The 23,026-nt window shown below is 31.9% G+C and overlaps 2 protein-coding genes across 7 annotated transcripts; one reads left to right on the top strand and one right to left on the bottom strand.

Annotated features, from left to right (window-relative positions):
* The first annotated feature begins 363 nt into the window (after positions 1-363).
* LOC141453625 (BTB/POZ domain-containing adapter for CUL3-mediated RhoA degradation protein 3) lies at positions 364-3,039 on the top strand. Its single transcript, XM_074127066.1, has 5 exons — positions 364-883; positions 954-1,213; positions 1,400-1,452; positions 1,554-1,752; positions 2,637-3,039. The coding sequence occupies exons 1-5, from the start codon at positions 718-720 to the stop codon at positions 2,835-2,837; spliced, it is 879 nt and encodes a 292-aa protein (XP_073983167.1). The 5' UTR covers positions 364-717; the 3' UTR covers positions 2,838-3,039.
* Positions 3,040-4,043: 1,004 nt separating this feature from the next.
* On the bottom strand, positions 4,044-20,794 carry LOC141453126 (piwi-like protein Siwi). 6 transcript variants are annotated; one of them, XM_074125886.1, is made up of 19 exons: positions 20,654-20,791; positions 18,999-19,130; positions 18,864-18,915; positions 18,500-18,623; positions 16,671-16,746; positions 15,251-15,343; positions 13,617-13,828; positions 12,982-13,167; positions 12,564-12,737; positions 12,209-12,364; positions 11,223-11,365; positions 9,775-9,883; positions 8,747-9,039; positions 7,771-8,053; positions 7,535-7,703; positions 6,942-7,066; positions 6,527-6,672; positions 5,136-5,283; positions 4,044-4,749 (listed from the first exon to the last, which is right to left on the bottom strand). In XM_074125886.1, the coding sequence occupies exons 3-19, from the start codon at positions 18,893-18,895 to the stop codon at positions 4,633-4,635; spliced, it is 2,586 nt and encodes an 861-aa protein (XP_073981987.1). In that variant the 5' UTR covers positions 18,896-18,915; positions 18,999-19,130; positions 20,654-20,791; the 3' UTR covers positions 4,044-4,632. The 6 variants fall into 6 exon arrangements, with proteins under 6 accessions (XP_073981987.1, XP_073981988.1, XP_073981989.1 ...); XM_074125887.1 differs by having other exon boundaries at positions 18,999-19,064; positions 20,654-20,790; XM_074125888.1 differs by lacking the exons at positions 18,864-18,915; positions 18,999-19,130 and having other exon boundaries at positions 4,045-4,749; positions 20,654-20,794.
* Positions 20,795-23,026: the final 2,232 nt, after the last annotated feature.

Below are 23,026 nucleotides of genomic sequence, written 5' to 3'. Positions count from 1 at the left end.
CACACATACATATGTATAAAGAATTCCATGAGAAATTCATCGTCTTATTAATTTACAATGTATAGATATAATTATATCTAAATTTCAGACTATTATTGAAACTTAATTAGAACTAGTACCAAGTGGATTTAATTTTAATTTAATTCTGCACCAAAAATGATGACAATTATTCATCAAAGGAAAGGGGCGAAAAGTGTTCTAGTTTTACCAATCCTTTGTTGTTTCTGAAACGAAGTACTATTTTCTGTCTTTTTATTTTAACAATAACATAATTTTACCTTTTTACAATTATTTTAACAGATTAAAATTTTTTAAACTTATAATTCGATAGTTTACAACGATTTGATATAGTTCTAAATTTTTATATCGATAATTGATTTTATGTTGGGTCCTGGATGATTATGTGCTCTGAGTTTCAAGATTCCAAGTCAACAAAGTGTGAAAAGTACAAGTCTTAACTGCAAATTACTAATTGATCAGGTATTGTCCAGTGAATAAAAAAAATTAATTACTTTCGGGAAAGTTTTTAATAGAATTCTTACACTGAAGGAGAAAAAGAAGTTTACAACAGTGTTTAAGGCTGGTAACCCCTCGGATTTGCCTAAGCAGTGTCATATAATGTTACAAACTTATTCACGTTTCCAGTGAAAAGTGAATTCATTAAAAAATGGTTGTGGAAAAGAATAGATTTTTCTTTTAACTTGCAACATTTATACTATGTCTGGCGATCAGAAAACTGTTATAGAAGGGAAACCTTCGCAATATGTAAAATTAAATATTGGAGGCTCTTTACATTATACAACAATTGGTACTTTAACTAAACATGACACGATGCTTAGAGCAATGTTTAGTGGTCGTATGGAAGTGTTAACAGATTCTGAAGGTAAATTCTTACTTTTTTTCTAAAAATAGTGATGAAGTGGTTATATTACTTGTTGTCTTCTGATTTAAAGGTTGGATACTTATTGATAGATGTGGAAAACATTTTGGATCCATTTTGAATTTTTTGCGAGATGGATTAGTTCCATTACCAGATTCTTGTAAAGAAACAGCAGAACTTTTAGCTGAAGCCAAATACTATTGTATTTCCGAATTGGTCTCCGCATGTGAACAAGCTTTACTGAAAAAGGAGAGAGATGCTGAACCTATTTGCAGAGTTCCACTTATTACTTCACCAAAAGAAGAACAATTATTAATTAATTCTACTTCTAAGGTATATTTATATTTACGTTTCAAAATAAACGAATAATTTTAGAGCCTTGTTTTATAGTAAAGAATAACATTTCTAAAGTTAGTAGATTTTTTTCTTCCAAGGAGTGACCGGCATAGCATTTTTTACTTCGAGATAATTTTTGAGATGTTTATATAATTTATATATATAAGAAAAAAATTGTTTCAGCCTGTTGTGAAATTGCTTATAAATAGGCACAATAACAAATATTCTTACACCAGGTAGGTGAATGCGTTGTTTTTTAATCTATTTTTCCACTCATTACATTATAAAATGTGTAACTTTTTTTTTACATGTGGTATAACTTTTCTTTGTTTCACAGCACTTCTGATGATAATCTATTAAAAAACATAGAACTATTTGATAAATTATCTTTAAGATTCAGTGGGAGAGTGTTGTTTATTAAAGACGTTATAGGATCTAGTGAGATCTGTTGTTGGGGTTTTTATGGCCATGGGAAGAAAGTGGCCGAAGTATGTTGTACTTCTATAGTCTATGCTCCAGATAAGAAACACACAAAGGTAAGGAATTATGCGATTGTTTTCTTAATACTTGCTCTCAACTTTTTTGCCGGATGAATTTGATTGACATTTGCCCTACAGGGGTTACCTTAAACGTTGGAAAATCTTTCTCTCAAAATAAATACAAAATTTGATTTGAAAGTACCAATTAATATTTGACCTACCTTGAATTAAATTGCTTTGACTAATGGGGGATGTAGGGATTTTTTTGGATATCTTTTTCCAGTAGTGAACTATCGACCAGTTTGCTTCTTTCTTCTTTCGTAATCTGAAAGAAGATTACGGCAAGAAAGCTAAGATCTCATGACACCTTGCCAATTTGGCACAGAGGACATGTGGGCGACTTTTAATCCTAAATAAGTTACAACATAGCGACCGCAACAATACAATGATGAAGGGAAAAAAAATTATCCTAAGATTAAGAGCTAATTCATTGTCTGCAAAGATTGAAAAATGCAGAGAATATTCTGAAGTCATATAATCACATCTTGCAAATGAGAAACTTCGCTGTGATATGGTGCTATGATTTCTTAATTTGACTCTGGCCATCAGTTTGTTACGTAATTATAGATTGGATTCAGTTTTATTTGGAAAACGCAGCAAAACATCCAACTGCGCTTAGATTAAAAGAGGTACTTTACAGAACGTAAAATATCGCAGCCCTCTACAATTACTGGTACTGTATCATCTAGTAGATTTGAAGGGAAAAACTGATAAATAAAACCGATCGGGCACGTTAGTGCTTAGCGCTACTCTTAATAAGTGTTTATAACAATTTTGCCATATCCACAGATGATAGAACAATTATTTACGATGGAATGACATATATGTATCTGAATTTTCGAAGTTCATTTTCTTTAATTGAGATTAATGTCTTTATTTAGGTTGAGTTTCCAGAAGCTCGAATTTATGAAGAAACCCTAAACATTTTATTATATGAAAACCGTGTGGGTCCTGATCAAGAATTGATGCAAGCAACTTCTTCTCGTGGGGCTGTTGCTGGTATGTCTTCATATACTAGTGACGAAGAAGAAGAACGATCTGGTCTCGCACGTCTTAGATCAAACAAACAAAATAATCAATGATAACTGGTTTGGGGTGAGAATTGCCCCATTTTTTCATTTATTTCGAGTGATATTTGTTGTGGATTTCTTTGGTAAAATCTATGAAAATGACCACCAAAGATCGTCATATTTCTATATAAAAATATTAATTATCGTTTAGTTAATATATTCTAATTGTTAATAATCTTTTTGATGTATAAAATAAAAGAATAATAGTGTTAAACCTTGATTTTTTGTTCGTATACCTTGGAAGCTTCTAGTTTAATATTATTTTAGCAAGGATAATAAAACGGGAAAGCTGCGCAGCTTAGCCAATATCCCGACGATTTCATAATGCGGTGCATATTCTGGTCGTGGCCATAATGAACAAAAAAGTAATAAATGAGGTTAAATAAGAGGTTCGTATGTTGAGCAAAGTGGTTCTAATTGCTCTGAAAATTTAAATTATCTGTAAGTACTAATCACTAGCAATGCCAACTTAGCAGAGGAAAGAATGTTCCAAAAATTAAAGAATTCTCTGATACAACAAATCATGGGACTAAAAAAAAATTTGAGATAATAGTCAAAAACATTACCGAGGTTATATGTTACAATATCTGAACTTGAAAAGTAGAGGAAGTCAAATTTCAATTTGGCAGTGAAAAACTTTCTAGCGGGTTGGCTCCAAGCCATACTTGGTAAAATTAATTTGGATGTAGCCAAATCTTTTTGCAAATTGATCTATCTTACAATTTATAAGTATTAAAATACATAACTCTAACAAACATGGAATTAAAATTAAAAACTGAAACCGCCGGAATTGACATGCTGTAAATCAGTTTACTTTTTGGTTCTCTGGGAAGTCACAATCGGAACGAGAAATTAGCTGGACACATCCAAAAAACAATTTACAACACACTACACTGCTATTAAATTGTGATCTTACAAAGAAAATCTTTCGAAAAATTTATGATAATTAGAAAACTGAAGAAAAAGAGAAATCAGCTCGTCTCTCTTCTGGTAAGGAATTTCAGCCGAAATCTTAAGTTTCACAAGAGATACTTTCTCTTTCATTTGTTTTAAAGATATTTTCTTCGCTGATATTTCGCTGTTTCCTTATTTAATATTTAAACACTGTACTTTTGAGATTTTTTTTTGTTCGATAATATAACTCGGACTACATTTTGTCCCCTATCCAACAGTAAAGGAAAGGAAAAATTAACTTTTATCGAAATACTTGAAGGTCAGAAATACAATTTAATAAAATACATTTAAGTCCAGATACAGTTAAATTCACAAGTGAAGAAGCCTTGCTAATGATTTAAGTTCAATACAATTAAAATATTTAAATCATTTACGAATCAAAGTAAGAATTTATTTTTGAAAACAATATTCTGACAATTTTATAGTGATTAACAAATAATCATTTTTCTAATTTAAGGCTAAAAACCAAAGCTAGAATACAAAAACTTATTTTAAAAAAAGTTGTCTCAATGAACTTGGAATCAGTTAAAAACATTAGCGAACTAATTTTAAAAAAAAGTTACAATAAAATATTAAATACAGTTGTAACACGTTTCCATAAAAATGAACAATGTAGTTTATACAAACAAACAAAATATTAGTCCCACTGAAATTGGACACAATTAAAATTATTAGCAATCTAATTTTTTTAAAAAAAAGATAACAATAAAATATTGAATACAGTTGTAACAAGTTCCCATCATAAAGAAAACAATTTTTGTACAACTATATTCTTGTTGAATGTTGCAACAATAGTGTAACTTAGTACTAAATTTGTATAAAATAAAACAATTCGGTTTCCATTACAAGAGTATTATAAGAAATAAAGTAACTCTTCTAATGAAGTGTCAGGTGATTTATGAAGACTTTGGCCGACCAAAAAAGCCAATTTGTGAGCATACTGACATTGCGCTGGAACTCGAACTGTTCCCTGCAAACAGAAATTTTAAATTTTCTAATATGTTGCACATGAAATTTTAACGTATTGTGGGTCTTGAATCAACAGAAATATTAACAAAACCAATTGTGAAGAATTAAAAACTACATTTTATCTCAGGTAAAAGATAGCTGTGATTTGCCTTCTCTATAGAGTTTTATATGTAGGGGCCTTGATTAAGTTTTCGCTGTTTTTTGTTTGGTGTGCAAATTAATGCTTTCTGGCCTAACACTGCTATCTATAATTGTTCTTTTTATTTGGTAAGTGTGTATAAAGATTCTGTAAAGGGCAGATCTTTAAAAAATAAACCATTTGAAAATTAGAGATAATTTGAGAAAAATAAAGTCTAACACAGAATTCAATAAAAAAACAATACTTACACTCCAATTAAAATATAAGTGAGTCATTTTATAGGTCAGCCTTTGCATTTTATCTGGATCAAGACCTGAAGAATCGTCGATAATGTTGTAAGATGTAGGACTTACAGTTCCTTGTCTTACTGATTGCGAAACCAAAAAGAAATCATACCTGTTGGGGAAAAAAATTCAAGTTAACATAGCTTGATTTTAGGGTCATCTTGAGAAAAAAAAATCGAAACTTTTATCAGTTTTAGCTTACTTATTAAAACCAAATTGTTCTTAGGCAACCTAAATATAGTAGAAAATCACAAAACTTGAATTGTAAGAAAAATTCTTCTGTAAATTAGTATTATACAATTTGTTTTTCAAATATATACTTATTTCTTATCTAATAACTTAGGCTGCAATGCTACATTTATATTTTATTATTTATTTATGGCAATTATCGCGCGTATAAATAAAATTCTCTTGTTAGTGTACCAAATATTAGTGTTGAATGTTCATTCAATCTAGAGTCTGATGAAACAGAAAAAGTAGAGCTCTCTTCCTGCCCTTCAAAAAAATCCCATCTCACAAATGAAGGGCCACGATAGCTACTTGCAAAGAAACACGAAGACGCACATCTGATGCGTAGAGAGTGACACAAACACATTCGTAAAGAATACTTTCCTTTAATAAGTTTTCAGCTCAGAAACAACGTTGCTCAAGCTAATCACTTAGATGTAATTCATTTCTTAAGTCTTTCTATAATTTAATGTCTATCTTCTCGAACTGTAAAATAATGAATCTAATGGTGGATTAGCGTACTGGATTTTCACGCGGAGCTCACGGTTTCGAATCCAGTTGCTGGCCCTTAGAATCTCTTTTACTAGAGCTTCTTACAACTCAGTCCAATTATGGCAGTATTGTCTAAAGGGAGAACACTATCCGGAGGCCGGCAGTGCACTGAAAAAAGTTTCGGGCGCTAATAACTCAAATGTTGAAGCGCCTTATATTTAAAAAAAAAAAATCTAATTTACGCTACACGTGTCTGTGTGCAAGAAGATCGTGGTAACTAGTATTTTAATTCGGTCAGCAGAAGTAAGGTGTGTTTCAGTGGTACAGACTATATCTATGTCAATTTGATAAGGAAGCCAAGAGAATATCGAAGTTAGTGATTTTAATCCGTTAACGTTCCAGTTTGCAAGTTTACGAGAGGAAAGCTGACTAAGGTTGTCTATTGTTAGGGAAGATGATTTTTCAAAACTAATAAAAACTAACGGCGACACAAGTTTTTAACATAAAACTTAGAGTAATTAAAACATACTCTTGAATAAATTGTATCAAATACCCTACAGTTTTGATTTCATATATGTAAAAATCTTTATTTACATTTATCTATGAATTTAAATTAGCAAAATTCTTTTACTTACTTGTCAGGGCTAGTTATACAATCGTCGGCGACTGTTCCAGGGGGTGGATTTTTGTTAAGATGAAATATTCTTGTATTCAATCTCTTGGTCACCACAATAAAAGCCAATTTTGGTGGTTTGCCATTATACAGATCCGCTAGCTTGTCCTAATCAATTTATTTAAATAAACTCAATTTTAATAATTTATTTTTTATTTAATATTTAGTTTTTTACTAGATTAGCAACAGCGAAAGATAGCACGATTACAGTAATTATTAAATAATTGATAGCAAATAAATAATGGATCTTTTATTTGATAAATTGAAGATTCAGATTTTAGGTTCCTCCTTTACGCTTTAGTGTTAGTATAAAAGTAATTAATATATAAATTATACAGGAATATGAATTATGTAAGTTAAATAATACGAGAACATACCTTTATTAACCGGACCTCGTGATTATACACGAACGGTATCTGCCCTTCCCCAACTCCATCCCTATATATGACAATGCAACTTGGTAGCGCATTGTCATTATATTTTCTGTATTTCATAGCAGCCTCTGAAATAAAAACACCTATTAGCGCCCATCATATTTTCTTATACAGTTCAAATAATTTGCTATTAAGATTTTTGTTTAGAGTCTCATCCTGCAAGTTTAGATTTAATACAGTGTCTTTTAAATTTGAAAATACTAAATTAAAATTCAACGGATAGGATTTTAAAAATCTCTGCAGCAAGTCCTTAAGGATATCTATGTAAATCCTTTCTGTTTGATTATCTCTAGATCATTAGGCAAAAACTAATAATAAATAACGGATAGAATCCTATGCCTTGGTTTGTATGTTTGTTCCGAACGAACGACGCTTTCAATCGTATAATTGAAGCAATGGGTGCATGAATGCACTACTCACGATATGCCCTATTGAAAAACCATGACTGAAAAGAGCATACCGTGCAGTTACCGTGCTCTTAAAGATAATCTTTAATAACCTTCATCAATAAAACATCAAATATAGTTTTTACTTACTGACTATGTTTATAGATAAATCATTAGACAACTCCTCGCCACTTGTGTGTGGAGTAGCTGATGAATAATATCTTGAGAGATTTCTATTTAGTGAGGCAACCATAGCGCCGAATGATCTGCCTTTGTTTGTAGTGTCATGACAAACATCGTAACCAACCACCATCAATCCCTAAAAAGCCTGATATTATAATACTGTTAAAAAACAAATTTAAAATACTTGTTTTTAAAATACTCACCGATAATGGCACTGCTACAGTCCATGGAGTACCTCCAATTTTACAGTTAATTTGTACAGCAATTTTAGTAGCTATTGACATAATACCTTTTGAATTAAGATTTTTAGCTAAGACTACTTGTGTTGGGACAGCTCTGTCGACACAGCATTTCTTCTTAATAGCAGCATACCTATCCGATCTATTGTTCGGTACAATACACATTATGAGTTGTGGCGACATATGGGAAATTACTTCGTCCAGGGCTTCCACATATGTTCCACACCTTTCATCGAAGATCTCCTTCCTACAAAAAAAAAAAAAATCAATATATATACTCATCAGAAAAAAAATCCATTTTCAAGAAATAATAACTTCCGGAATGTTTTCCAATTTAATATTTTGTTGCGATAACAGGTTACTTTAACTTCCGCTTGAATATCGATATAAATAACCATCCTCTGCCAGGGAAACTATCTCTTTCACAAAATATGTGAAGACCACAACCACCGATTGTAACACTGGCATTTATGTTTATGGCCCTATCCTTGTTTGTGTTTTCATTTAGCAGCAATAAATACTACCTCCAACATATGATCTCTCAGGCATTACGATGCACAAATTTCTCAAGAAGCTGAATATATGTACAATACATAGGCCAAAGCCAGTTCAATGATTCAAGATATACATAAAAGTAAAGTAATGCCTATTTGATCCAACTACCTAATTACCGACGTACAATTTTCTCATTAAATAAAACCTTAAGGCCTAAAACCTAAGATCTTAGCTTTGCTGGTCTCGCCTTCTAGCTCGGTATAGTGGCGCCACAATATATATTTTTTAAATTTGTATATATAATGCAAATAAATTTTACAGGAATAATTAAATCTAACTCCTAATTGATTTGTTAATAATTAAAACAAACTATTTTTTTTTTTAAACAAAATTAATTTTTTTAAATTTTACTTTTTTTAGAGTATAATTATGTAAGAAGACTTACATGTGCGGTTGTGGTATAGAGAAACTCATTGACTGCGCTGATCTATTTAATGTTCCTAGAAATGTAGTAACATCTGCTTTGTTTTTATTGATGTATATAACTGCCCATACTTTAAGCTTTCCCATGATCAGCATACAGTTACTTCTGAGGCTTTTTGTCCAATCGGCTTCTGGGCCAGCTTCAACGTACTTATTATTGCCATAAGATACTTTCTCTTGAGGTAAAATCCGGCCAGTGAACTCCACTAAATTTGTAGAGAGTTCCATATTCCACATGGTAAGATCCTCTTTAACCTGAAATATTTTGTTGCTATTTAAACCGAAAAAAGATGAATTGAGAAATAAACATTTACATTTAGAAATCAAATTACTGAAGAAATGTATCCAAGATTTATAATGTAGATTGATTAAAACTGAAGGATTTTTGAAGTCTTGGCGGGACCCCAGAATTTGACAAAATCATTTTCATGAATTGAATTTTATTTGAGAAGATAGTTTAGAAATGGTAGAAGTGAAAAGAAGTTAAATCAATTCACTCTGTTGGACAAGCGATTTTCAACTCGGAATTTTAGGGACTCATTTTTTGATATTATTTACATAAATCAATAGAGGTTTTGTATTAATCACCTCGACTTCAGTCATTAAGGAATCCATGACACTATTCCAATTTTTTTTATTCGTTCCCCCAATTATTTTGTTAGTCATTATCCAAATATAATCTGTCACACATAACACAGATACAGCTCATAATCAGTATCCCATTCGTTCTAAGAGATTTTTTTATTAACACGAAACTGAGCTCTACAGTAGTGGAAGCAACAATTGATTCATATGGGTCGCGGTGGTGTAGGCCTCAAGGCGTCCCTAAAAGAATCTAATCTAATCTAATCTAGCCAGACATTCAAACACTAGCTAAATATTACTTTTATGACATGTTCGAAGTAATTTTTGCAGTTTCAATCTCTCTCTCTCTTTCTTTCTCTCTAGTCATTTGGATTTCTGGTTTGGTAAATTTGGTTGTATACTTACAGTTGGAGATGATCTTAGTCTCTGGCTGAACTTGTTTAATTTCTCTATGCGAGACTGAGGTATAACCCTTGTATGCTCCGCCAAGGCTCTCATTAACTGGAAGTTAGATCTGAAAATATTTGACTTTTTTACATATTTTTCCAGAAAAAATGTACAGAAGTCATTTATTTGTGTTCTTCAAAATTTGGTGGCATTTTATGTCTATCGCAACCTTTATATATATTTATAAATAGCGTTGACGCTCAGAGTTTCCTTAAAAATAAAAAAATGGATTTAAATGTAAAACATTTGTAAGAAACCTTCTATTTTTTTTTTTAATATATGATTTAAGGCGCGTCAACATCTAAGGTTATTGGCACCCGGAGCTTTTTTCAGTGCACTGCCGGCCTCCGGACAGTGTTCTCTCGTTACAGACAACACTGTCCATCACCGGACAGTGAGCTGTAAGAAGCTCCTAGGAAGAGAAAATCTAAGGGTCAGCTGCTGGATTCGAACCCGGGACCCGAAACCTTCTATTAAACTAATTTTTTAAAAAACATATTTAAAAAAGTAACAGGTTTAGTTCGTAAATATCTGAATAACTGGCAACATGGATTATGCTAATTATGCAAACATGGAACTTCTTAATCTGAGATTACTTCTGACTCAGAACGCTTCTTTCCCTTAAGATTGTGGATTTGCGCTCTAAAGGAAAGGTTCGCGCTTTTGATTTCTGTGCGTTGAGCAGAAACACTCTGACATTGGAGGAAAATCGAATCCGATTAAAATGAAAGATGATGTAATAATGGCTATCCTCTTAGAGAACTAGCTAGAGCAGTAAATATCCCAGCTTGCAAGCTAAATTCTTTCAACTATTTATATGTACATCTACTTTTTTTAAAAAAATTATGAAGTGGCACTAAAGCATATTGTCCACCCAGAGAACTTTTTCATAGCAATGCCGCCCTCTAATCTTAACTCCGAATTATGGGGAGAATGTAGACGCCCCTAGGAAGAGGAAATCTAAAGGCAGCAAGAATTGAATTCGTGACCTTTAAATTTGGAATCCAGTGCAATCGGCGAGCTAATCCCTCCTTTAACCTATTAAGAATTCAAACATGTTCTCTGAATCCACGAATTCCTTATAAGGTCACAAATATAGTTAAACCAGCGAAATCTCAAATGATTCCTTTAGTTTCAATAATTAAACAATTTCTTAGCCACAAACTACCCCGCATTTCAATTAACTTTACATGAAAATATGAACCATATGTAATGAAACGATGAAGTTTTAGCTTTAAAGGTTGTTGGTTTATTAAAAAGTGCTATTTTGAACGTGGCAGGGGTTCTCCACGAAAAATAATGGATTTCAAGAACAACATGCACAGTGATTATATTCCGAGAGATGGCTAGCATGCTACGCCACCGCTACCTAGAAGCTATACACTAGTAGCTAAGTTATACATTACCTCATGTCATCGGTCAAGCCTGTGAGACGGCACAATTCCGGTACCAGAAATATGTTTTCAGTCATGCCTGCTCTTATTTCTCTAGGCTTTGCCCTTGAAACTATCATAGGTTGATCCAAATTTTTTATCCGTAAGTCATACCTCTGTTGAACAAATATAATTATTATAATAAGCAAGAAATACGAAATACTATTCTTTATTGCTACCAACACTTAAAAATTAAAATATTTGTATATAACTTTTGCTAAATAACTAAATGCAGTTCTCTGTTAAATAAATAAAATGATTGCAAATTTAAAAATTCCATGGAAGTTTTTAATTTTAAATTCCTGTAAATGAAATTTTGTTTTCAACGTACTTAGATTAAGGCAGCAAGTGTAGTGTGAGTCAGTTCTCTACACTAAACTGACAAATCTACTTTTGATGACGTATAAAAGTCCGAAACCAGTCAGGAAAACAAAAATAACCTTATGAAGTACAAAATCAGCAAAATTACATACGATTCTTGCAGGAACCTATTGTAACCAAATTGCAAAACGTGATATTGTTTGTGATCAGGTAGTCCATTTGACACATCAAATACCTTCAAGTGAGATTATATTTCTCGGGCAAGAAAAAAATCTGATAAAAACAGCTCTAAAATGGCAAGCGTTCTCAGGGATAGCAGTGTAAAGCCTAAATAATTGCTACATTTTCGATCTAGATTAAATAACAAGTTTTGGATGCGATCTTTTAGTATTCATTGCCTTGGTTCATTCGGTATATATATAAAATAGACCAATTGTAAGTAACAAACATTATAATTCTACGATGAATCTAGACCAATAAAAAGAAATAGAAACAGACCAATCATTCCAACAAATATAATTTTACAATGATATCAATAATATTTGTTTCAACAAATTTAATTTTGTCAATTAGTTTAATAGGTTAACAGAAATGTCAATAATTTTAAATATTTAAAAATAAAATAATTTTGTTCTTACTTTAAGATAGTACTCAACATAGGTCAACTCTTCATTATTTCGCAATTTGAATCTGCTATTAGGCCTAACGTCAAATTCAACGTCATCTATTCTGTATGTTCTGTTATTATGTTCGGTTAGTACAATTGTACCTACGATTGCATTCACAAAGGCATTCTGAAATTATAAAACATATAGTATTTGGAAATTAGTAATTTCGATGTATTAGTGAACAGCACGCAATTCATAATAATAGAAATTAAATATTAAGATAAAATTTAAGGTATTGACGAGTTTATTAACGAAATTAATACTTCTAAGAAATACAGAACAATTTTTTACAAACTAAAACCGCAAAAATTAATACTAAACTTACACGCCAATCGGCATTCCTATGTCTACTTTTCATATCATGGATTAAATCGAGCGCAGTATCCCGTCTCATTACTTTATGAGTGATTTCAGCACACATCAGTATACTAGTCTCGTGCTGCCTTATACTTGTCAAATAGCCTGGCCAGAGTTCCATTTTATATTCTTTTACCTCCACCTATTATGCAATATAATTCAAAATTGTATATTAATAACATCAAATGAGGAACTTAATTATCAAATTTGACGAAAACCTACAAACTGATAAGATCACTTTAATAGATTTTTCACTAAATTGAGATTTATTTGATAAGTTTGTAAGTTAACTTTTGTGAAGTTAATATCCGTAGATAAAAAATTATCACAGCAGACACTTAAGTAAAATAAGTAAGATAAATAAAATAAATATTTCAATAACTTACTCTGGCCGAAGCATCAAAGTAATTTCTTCCAACCATTTGTAACTGTAAATTACTTAAACATTTTCTCATCAAGATATTAAACAACTGTATGTAATGATGATCTCCCATTACAAGATCTCCAGCCTTTTTTACGGTAATTCTTATTTTTTCTTCATCAGAATCACGTTTTGAATACAATTCCATTGGCTGAAAGAAGTCAAATGTCCGTTAAAATACAATTTATTACAAAAATATTTGCCACATTATGTATTAATAGATCAATACTTCGCAAAAAATAAAAATTTCATTAAAGATTTTTTTTTAAAACAAAACTATTCAGGGACGTGAGCCCCAAAAATGGTTATAAATATGAAAAATGAAAGATCAAATCTGGCTTACAGAAAATTAAATCAAGTAAATCTGTAAGTGAATAAAATATTGCGATAGATTAGTACAAAGTTCGTACAGATAACATTACATAATTTCGCTTTACATTACTAGCTGGACTTGATAGAAAAGTTGATTTTGGAAAAATGGAATAAAAGGGCATGACAAATGGATAAGGTGTTCAAAGGAAAGTGATTCTCAGAAGGAATGGGAAAAACAAGTAATAGTAATGCGTGTTTTACTTTCTAATAGCTACTTCAGGTGCTTACCTCTGGATTCAATCGGTGAGAGACGAACAATACTGTTCCATCAAAAATGTAACCACCCAATACATCTTTATGTATTCTAAGTAAAGCTTTTCTCTTTACAGTCCGATCTTCTTCGGGAGAAAAGTCCACTCTGTACTGATATAAAGCCCAATCGGTGTGATTGACAAGTTTAAAATAGTTAGCCGACAAAGTTACTGGTATGCCAGCAGTCCCTGCGCCATTAAAATTTTTTTCCAATAAATGAGAGAAATATAATGGAATTTTTTCTGTTTGAAGAGTAATTATATTTTTAAATTATTTACAGTTAGATTAATTTCTTCAAGCAGATATTTTCTAAATTAAAATGTATATTTGTTCTTTTAAAATTCTTGAGATTAGGTTCAATTGGGAATACCTATTTTGAGGTTGCCTAAGCCAGAAAAAAAGTTTTCAGACCACTAGGAATGCTTTCTACATCAGCAAATTTCAAAGATGAGTTTGGGTGAGTAATCACACTAAACTTTTTTTAAAGAAAAATAGACTCAATAATCAAGCGGAGGGTTGGTCAATTTAATATGGTGGCTTATCAATGAAAATGAAAAAAACAAATGAGTTTAAAAACAAAATGGAATGAGCGAAGTGGTTTTAAACTGTTTCCACTGCTTTAGGGCCTAAAGCTCCAAGTTTTTGATTAGTGCTTTTTTTAAGAAAATACTTAGCCTGTAACTCAAAAGTAAGTGGATCTCAGTTCTGAGGTCTACTTTGTAAGCAATAGGTTCACGTTAACTGGAGCTATTAAAAAAGAGTACCCTTAGGATAGCTTGTAAATGTAGGGAGATGGCTTTTGTTTCAGAAAGCAGAACCGTTGGTTATTGAGAAATGACGTTGCGAAACGTTAGAAATATTAAAACTACACAAAAATATTCACGAATTCCTTATCAGTTGTCAGAATATGGACCTCCAATGTAATATTTGACACAGAATGTTTTAAACGATTACAAACTCGGTTACTTTAGTGTGCATTACATTAAATGTGGCTCAACTTAGGAAATGCTCAGAAGAAATAGAAAAATCTTCATTAAGAACCTATTATGAAACAACTGAAAAAATTAGTACTTTTTACATACTAGTTCTCTAGAACTCCCACTAAAAACTTCAACAACTAATTTTGAAAATTAGATTTCACGGGGAACAGCGCCGCTTGAAACTAAGACTAGCATGAATAGACAAAAAATATCATCCTCAAGATTTGATGAAGTCCTTTCGGTTGTAAATGGTTGTGAATTGGGTCAAATGACAGAATATATGACAATACTGAACTATTGAACCTGAATGAATGCTTCAGCTGCGTTTCAAACGTCATATTGACTAACATACGTTTTTAATAAACAAAATCAAAACAAAAAGTTGCATGAAGCATGAGGCATTATTCAACGTTCAAATTTTGCTAACCCAAATCATTACTAGGAGGCTGAAAAGCAATGGACCTGATCATCTAAGCATTTAACAACCATTCCCACAGTTATCAATAGATGATTTCTCTAATGACAGCAATATAGTTTGCTTGTTAGATTTGTGAACCTAAGAAAATTATTGTATTTTTATGATTATTATAGATCTTGCTTTAAAAAAAAAAAAGTTCAAAAAAAGATTACCTTGTTTGGATTTCAGTTCTTTAGGTCTAGTGTAAATGTTTTCAAGCATTGGTTTTTTCCCGCGATAATTTCCTCTTGCAGATGCAGAAGCTCCTGTCATACATTTAAAAGTTACAATTAATTCATATTTGTACTTTCTTTAGTAATAGTAACATTTTAATTTAAACATCATTAACATTTAAAAATTTGGTGGATTGACGGCCGAAACTATTCCTAAAATGGTAACCTTTAAACATTGTAATTGTAAATGACCAACTTTTTCAGCTCTAAGAAAGATGTTTGCAATGTCTAAAAATGACTTAGTTGAATCTAAAATTTTGGAGAGTTTTGCTTCACTACTTTGTAACAAGTTAGTTATGTACGTTACTTTCAGAGTTATGAATTAGAGAAGAAAGACTTTTTTATTTGCTTCTCAGTTTTGGCCCAAAGAATCAATATATGTTATATTCTAGAACGTAGGCTTCGCGCAGGGTATCCACTGACCTTGTATTCCGCAATTCTGATTGACGGAAGATACCTTTCTTATACTATCATCAACCTATCGGATTCAACAAAAATCAAAAAAGGTTGAGTATAAAAAAAATAAGCTTCTGCTGGAGCGTCTAATATCCTTAGATTCGCACAGCTTGAAGCCTTGCACCATTACCAGAAAACTTTCAGGCAATACGCGTGTCCCACTCACCCAAAAATCCTTACCACCCAGGAGCCGACTGGATACTCAGGAGGTACGAGTTCACTTCATCATCCCACGCCCAGCTGCACCCCCAAAACCATAAAATTTTCATATCAAAACGCACTGTTTTCTCGATGAAAAATGGACTTATTTAGAAATGGATTTTAGACAGGTATTTAATTAAACTAGGTATTGCCAGAACATGGTAACTATATATATTAATGCCAAATTTCTTATCGGTTTGCCTTCAAAATTGATTTCTACCTTATTATTAATATTTTTTAAATTATTAAATAGCTTAGAAAAGATTTCGGTGGTAGTGCACATGTCTCCGATACCAAAAACTCGGATTCACTAGCGGCCTGCCCTTGAATATTCTTTGCCGTTCATTGTTGAGTGACGGACAATAGTCTGCAACGAGACAACAATGTCTAAGGTCAACAGTACACTAATAGATAGTCTGGACGTCAATTTGGTCACTTGTTGACGTCGAATGTGAAATGTAATAAAATGCTCGAGTACAGGAAACTGGGTATATACCCCGGTAGGTCCGGCCCTCAGGTGACATTTGTGGTTATGACTAAACAATACATTTTTACTGCCAGAATATAATTAAAAATATATTGACGAAAGAAAATTAAAATAATTAATAACCAAAGCAACATTAAACTGCAAGTTAATTTCGATTACTATAAAACTAATTCAAAGTAATGGTAAAAACTAATCTAAGTATAAAGATGTGCTAACCTCTTATTTTCATCTCTTGCAAATCTCTTATAACATTACGGGCAACTGCGCCAGGCTGAGGCCTCCTGTCTTCATTCTTTAAACAAAAAATCTGATGTGAACACTAACATGACATTCTCTGATTAAAATTTTCAAACGATATGAATCATATTTAATGCCTACGAACTTTAAAAAGTTTGTAAAACCATACATTGCATTAAAATTTAATTTACTAAGAGGAAGCCTAGCCACACCACCCTCAGAAAGTTGTCCTATAATTAATTATCTAAAGTTGATCAAAGTAAAAGCCATTATTTTACATATATGTAAAGTAAGTAAGAACTATACAGTTATCCTAGGAGCTATTTTTGAGAAAATCAAAAAAATGTGAACGAAAAATCAATTGAACTTCTAGTAAAGGAATTTTCTTCAAACTTGATTTTAGCTATACTCTGAAACCTCCTTTGAAAGTACACGAGAATAGCATCGTACTTAAAAAATGGCTCTTCAGAGGGGATCACCCTTTCAGAAGTACCCCTGATCAAATTTTTCGAAAAAAGTTTTAAATAAAAATAGTAAATTTATATGTTCGTAATCATTAAAAGAAGTTTAAAATATAGTGTGGAACATTTTTCAGGAAAATATCAAATTACTGAAAATTTAGTACCATATGTGATACTTAAAAAAATTATATAGGTGAAACGTTCGATTCTGAAAGTCAGTTATGGATTATCTAAATTGAAAGTTGACAAGACCGATCGACAGCGACAAACAAACAGTGAAACGGATAGGGTAAAAATCACTTTCATATTCAGTGGACCTTAAAGAACGGTTATCATTATCAGTATTAACTCAAAATTGAAAATTTGAACGATTACCTTATTTTACTAGTGAAATAAGAAATAAAAGCCAATATTTTAGCATTTTTTGGTCAATACTAGTTTTTACTGTGTAGAAGTGGCCTACCATGGGGCAGATTGGGGAGAAAAATTTCAATGAAGTTGAGAAATCAAGTATGTATAATTAATTTCCTTTGCTCACTATTTTTTCAAATGGTTTGTAAATAAAACTTTATACTGCATTATTTCACATTGTAGAAATGAATGTAAACAAATCTGGGATGGAGCGCTCACAAGAAAACGAGAGTTAATTCTTGAATACGACAAATGTTCTTTAGACTTCTTGCCAACGCGAAATTTTTAATGCATATATTTCATTGACATTAGAGTTATATGACGTTATGATAACAATAAAATACTTAGCTACGGCTTATAAGACGCTCAGAAAACGTGAGCCCTCTAAATCCCTCCCGAGAAAACTCCAGCTAAAAGTAAGTCTCCAGTAAAAAAATTTTCATTGTTAGTTACTAGCAAGAAAAGTTGGCATTACCAAATTTCAAGGTATTCGTTGTTGGAATTATAACAACCATATGGTCTACAGACTATACATATCACACCACTTTTTGGTGGAAAAATCACACCATTAACGTAAAAATGCTTTTAACCGAATTTTCTTGAGTCAGATATAAGTAAATAGAGGCACATAAAAAAAATTCTATCCATAAAAAAGCATTTCTGATTGAGGAATTTTTGTCGCTAAGTTCAATGGGCGACATACTGCAATACTTAACTAGTAGATGATAAGAACCAGTAAAAATAAAATATTATTTAAAAAACAATATAATAAAGTAATATTAATTATGTGAATGAAGCCTAAATGATTGATTCCATTTTGAGAGCCATAGGCTTAAGAGGAAGGATAATTGAGAAGGTCCTGATGATTAATTATCCACTAAAAACGTTCGGTAAAACGTATAGAAAAGTTATATATGTATTGATATGTAGATATACCTTGGATTGAGATAACGGAGAAGGTGTTAATGTAGCAGTTGCAGCTAATGCAGCTTCAGTTTGGCGTGCTCTGGCTCTACCTCTTGCTCTTCCACGCGCACGCCCCTCTCCGGGAGTGTCCATTCTGAAATTTTTTTTTTTATTTAATATAAAATATTCATGACATATTTAATAGATAAACAATTTAGTAAGTTAGTATGTTGAAATACTGAAAGTTCTGAGTAAAGTTCATTAAACTTCCTTAAATCTGCTAAAGGACTACTTCTAGATTTACATATGAAAGATCGCTCAGTTGAAAAGATTTTCATTCTGTACGAATCATAGAACTTCCTAAATACGCTGAAATTTATTTTGGATTACTTGCAGCTTATCTATTGTTGTCTTGATAGTGCCCATGCAAACGTGTCAGAAATGATCTGAAAATAGATGTATACACGGACTTAGGTAAAAAAGTCACAGAATGTAAGTACAGGAACATCTTATTATACCAAGTACGCGCCTTTCCATCATTTTGGTTAGCACTCTCCTGTAACTTTTTTTCTCACTACATCCAATTCCCAGAAAACTAAGAAAATAAAATAAATAATAAACGTTGGTTAGCTCCCTAATTGTCACTCAGGAATAATGTGTGCTGTAAAATATCAATAAAGATTAAATATTAGATCAAATTCTAAACATGAAGAAAATTGGTTGGGGAGATGTGTCTTAATTGGATTCCTAGCGAAGTAGAAAGGAAGAATTCAGTTTTCAGCAGAATTAGGTATGAGCAAGATTGACTGAAAAAAAATAATCAGAAAGTCATGAATTTTATGCAAAAAATGTCGGTCATGCAAAAGGAATCAGGTAGGATTCAGTGAAGGCGCTGGCTTGCTTGACTAGGTGCTTGATACGTTGAATGGTACTAAAGAGCGTCAGGATTAAAAAAGTATGTTTTGCTACAGTTAAATAAATATTTCATGTTCTGATATAGATGAATGTGATCTTTTTTTTTAACAAAAAAAAAAAAACGCGAAAACTTGAAGTGGTCTCCTTTTCAGGGATCTCTAGCACAAATGAAGCAAATAGAGGGCATTGGGTGAAGTATCCGCCATCTTGGATCGCTGTAAGTATAATAGCTTTTTTAGCACGAAAATAGGATTACTGTTCGATATTTCCTAATATTCATTTATTAAAAAGTAAATGGTAATTCTGCTATAATTTTATCCATCCGTTTCATTCAGCGCTTGTTCTTCGCTTAATCCATTTTTTTTTTCTTAGAAGAAGCTAGACCAAACAGCTACAACGTTAACAGCTGGAGATGATTCGGGCTTTTGAAGCCGCTCAGCAAGTACAAAACAATTTAAAATGAGAAAAAATGTATTGTGTTACCAATAATTGAAAGACCATGCAAATTTGTGAGGGTGGATTAATATTTGCGGAGATACGAACTCAAGAAAGCCCTCAATTAAGCCAATTTTATGAGGTGAAAAACAATAAAGTACGTAACCACCAAATCACTGAATAAAATAAGGAAAACCGAAAGTGAATAAAAGCTCAAGACAAAATGGATATGGTAACGTGTATGATAATTTTATTGATGGATATTTTAAAAATTGACTAATGAGAATGCCTTTGATCACAATAGCTAATTGTGTTCGCCATTTTGGTCCGTAACTCTTTTTTTGCTACAGCTTAAATTATGCACTTACTATGTTGACTTCGAAGTCATGAATAAAAATCAAATTCCCGAATCATCTACTCTATTATTTTTTTTATTTACTTCCAGCCAAAATCAATATCGTAACATTAAATTTTACATACTTTTCGTTAATTAAAAATCTTGAAATAATTTTTATAATCATGCTTTGCAGGAATAAATGTTCATGCTGAAACGATCTCTCTAGTATAAGTCAAAAAAATTTACAACTAATTCGCTAAAAGAAGATATTTGATGAGTAAAGTTCCTTATTTTCATCTTTCAGCAAGTTGAAAAAATGTGAAGCCTAGCCAAAAAATTTAAAAAATTCGCTATTTCGAATTAATTGCTCACTATTTACTTCACATTTTCTTTTCTAAATTTTACAAAGGCATGCTAAAAAAAATGTAAGTTCATGCAAAAGAAATGAAATTAATTCTTGGTTTTCTAGCATTCAGAAGAAAGCAATAAAATATTACCTATTAAAATTAACTTGCTAAAAATACTTATAATTCAAAATAATTTATCCTAAATCAATTGTTTACTTCAAAATTAACACAACTGTTACGTGAGAAAAAAATTCAATGTGAACACATTAAAGGAATTCTGAAGAAAAGTTAACAAAAAACACAAGTTATTCTACCAAAGCTTCAGAAATAAATGACCGAATCCAAAGAGAGCGGTGTCCAAAAAGGAAATTCAAAAAGCGCGAAAAGGAGCCGATGCCTTCTTCCTTCCAAAACGGTTTGTAAATAATATGTTTGAAAAAAATTATAATTAGTACTAGAAAGAAATCTCAGTTAATAATTTTTTAATTTTAGAAAGTAAACAATAATAATATTAATTTTTTTAAATCAGATTAAATACCTTTTTCCGCAATAATTATTTTGAAAGTATGAACCCACCTTTTTTGTTGCCAATTACTTTTTGAGATACTTCTATGTAATTCCTATATAAAAAAAATTGTTCTGAATTAGATTTTTAAAATTGTACATTATATTTGCTTATATGGATATTAGCGAACATGTTTAATTAATTGATTAATTAATAATAAAGTGGGTATTGTTTTTTTTAAATTTTATTGAAAGTTACAACTACAGGGGTAATTGCCTCTGCAACAAGTGAATCCGATGACAGGACATGTGGCATAATATTGTAACCAAAAAATTGGAAGTCTATATTATAGATTACATTCCGTGAGGGGTTTGCCAGTAAAACCATATGCCACAGGGATCAGTTGCAACACCCTCGAGTTGGAGCACTCTTTCAGAGCTGACTGATTGTTTTTGAATGACTATTGGAAAGCTTGAAGACTCCAGTTTTTTTTTTTTTTTTCTAAAGTGCTGAACTCTCAGCCTTACATCTCCTTCCCACTGATAAAAAAAAAAGCTCAATACGTATCAAACTTCTTGTCAAACCCATCCACGCTATCCGTTGACAGCTGCTTGCTATACATATATCAACTCAGCCTGCAGTGGTTTTTCAAGAGGCCTATCGCCATCCGATTTGCCTCGCAGTCTTGGATAACATATGTTAGTAACTTTACGCTAGTGGCTAATGACGAATTTTTTCGCCCACCAAGTTTATACCTGTGCTAGTACCATGTACCATCAGGGAGGATGATCAAGCAGATTACCTCTCATTATATTTTTGTCCTAAATGTCTGGGATTTGATATTATGCACTAATACTCCCAGAATGTCCCTAAAGGTCAGTTGCTCTGTGGAGCTGTTTGGATGTCTCAAAACTTACGACTTCGGAATTAATTTTCTCATACAAATTAATTATCCTCTTATGATCTGAGAGGCACAAATACAAACAGCTTTTTCTGAAAGATTGTTGCTAGTTTTCCTAACTTTACTACGATATCATTTCTCGCATTAGCGCCTTGTACCCAGTTCTCTCTTCTTCTGACAGGGACTAGTTCGAGTCGTAACAAAGTAATTATTAAAAACTGTCAATTATTCAAACTGTCAATTTTTTAAGGAACAATAATGTCCAATCTTTTGTGCTCTGAGATGATTTTTTTCGATCGACATCACCAATATTACAAATTTAGGGAATGAAATCAATTATAATTAAATTGCATTTTAGGTACACCAGATCTAGGTAGCTCCAAGTCTTTTCTCAAAAAATATTCCAAATAAAAGTTGGTAAAATAATAGGTATTTAATAAAGAACAGGGAATATTTTAACCCCGGGGAAGTGTTTTGTTATTGTGAGGCTTCAAAGGTTGAGTTATTTTTTTTTTAATTTATGGCGCGTTAACACCTTTGATAATTGGCGACATATTAAGGTTAATTGAATTTTAGTGCATTGCCGACCAATGGATAGTGTTGTCTTTTGAATGGCAAACTGTCCATGACCGGACAGTGTGCTGAAAGAGGCTCACAGGAATAGAAATATACGAGCCAACAGCTGAACCGCTTGGGTGCGAAAATCCAATACTCTAACCTCTGACGCTCCCATTTCCTTCGTTGGGTTTTGTTTTAAACTTGTATTTAATTAAAATTTTCTGAATCTTATTTTACTAAAAAGAATCGGCTTTCTTTCTTATATTGTCAATTATAAGCAGCAAAATAGTTTTTCTTAAGGTCTTGAAGAATTACTGTAACTTCCCCACAAATCTGTCACTAGTGCAGATCTGAATCTACAGAGGGCTGTAAAGAGTCAAGAAAGAGAAACGCCTCCTACTGTTTTGAAGATCTTTCAGCCAGCTACAAAAGTTGCGAAACACTGGCAAATGGATGCAACTAAGGAAATAAAAGCTCAAGATTTTCGCCCCCTCAATAATCTTCAATCAGCAGGCCATCATGGAGTGCTCCAGAACGATGAGCATCATTGGAGTTACGC

Source organism: Rhodnius prolixus, unplaced genomic scaffold (genome assembly GCF_049639745.1).
Source record: "Rhodnius prolixus isolate KJV_2025 unplaced genomic scaffold, Rpr scaffold_3, whole genome shotgun sequence".
NCBI classification, from domain to species: domain Eukaryota; kingdom Metazoa; phylum Arthropoda; class Insecta; order Hemiptera; family Reduviidae; genus Rhodnius; species Rhodnius prolixus.
Note: the sequence above shows the minus strand (reverse complement) of the source record. Positions and strands in the feature narration are given on the sequence as shown.

What these genes read in the sequence shown, in the direction of transcription:
- LOC141453625 (XM_074127066.1), top strand. Translation starts at nt 718, where the DNA reads ATGTCTGGCGATCAGAAAACTGTTATAGAAGGGAAACCTTCGCAATAT. An exon ending in AGTGTTAACAGATTCTGAAG is followed by an intron (nt 884 to 953) that starts GTAAATTCTTAC and finishes TCTGATTTAAAG; the next exon opens with GTTGGATACTTATTGATAGA. An exon ending in TAATTAATTCTACTTCTAAG is followed by an intron (nt 1,214 to 1,399) that starts GTATATTTATAT and finishes AAATTGTTTCAG; the next exon opens with CCTGTTGTGAAATTGCTTAT.
- LOC141453126 (XM_074125886.1), bottom strand. Translation starts at nt 18,895, where the DNA reads ATGGGCACTATCAAGACAACAATAGATAAGCT. An exon ending in AAGACAACAATAGATAAGCT is followed by an intron (nt 18,624 to 18,863) that starts GCAAGTAATCCA and finishes AAAAAATTTCAG; the next exon opens with AATGGACACTCCCGGAGAGG. An exon ending in AGAACTGAAATCCAAACAAG is followed by an intron (nt 13,829 to 15,250) that starts GTAATCTTTTTT and finishes TTAATGGCGCAG; the next exon opens with GGACTGCTGGCATACCAGTA.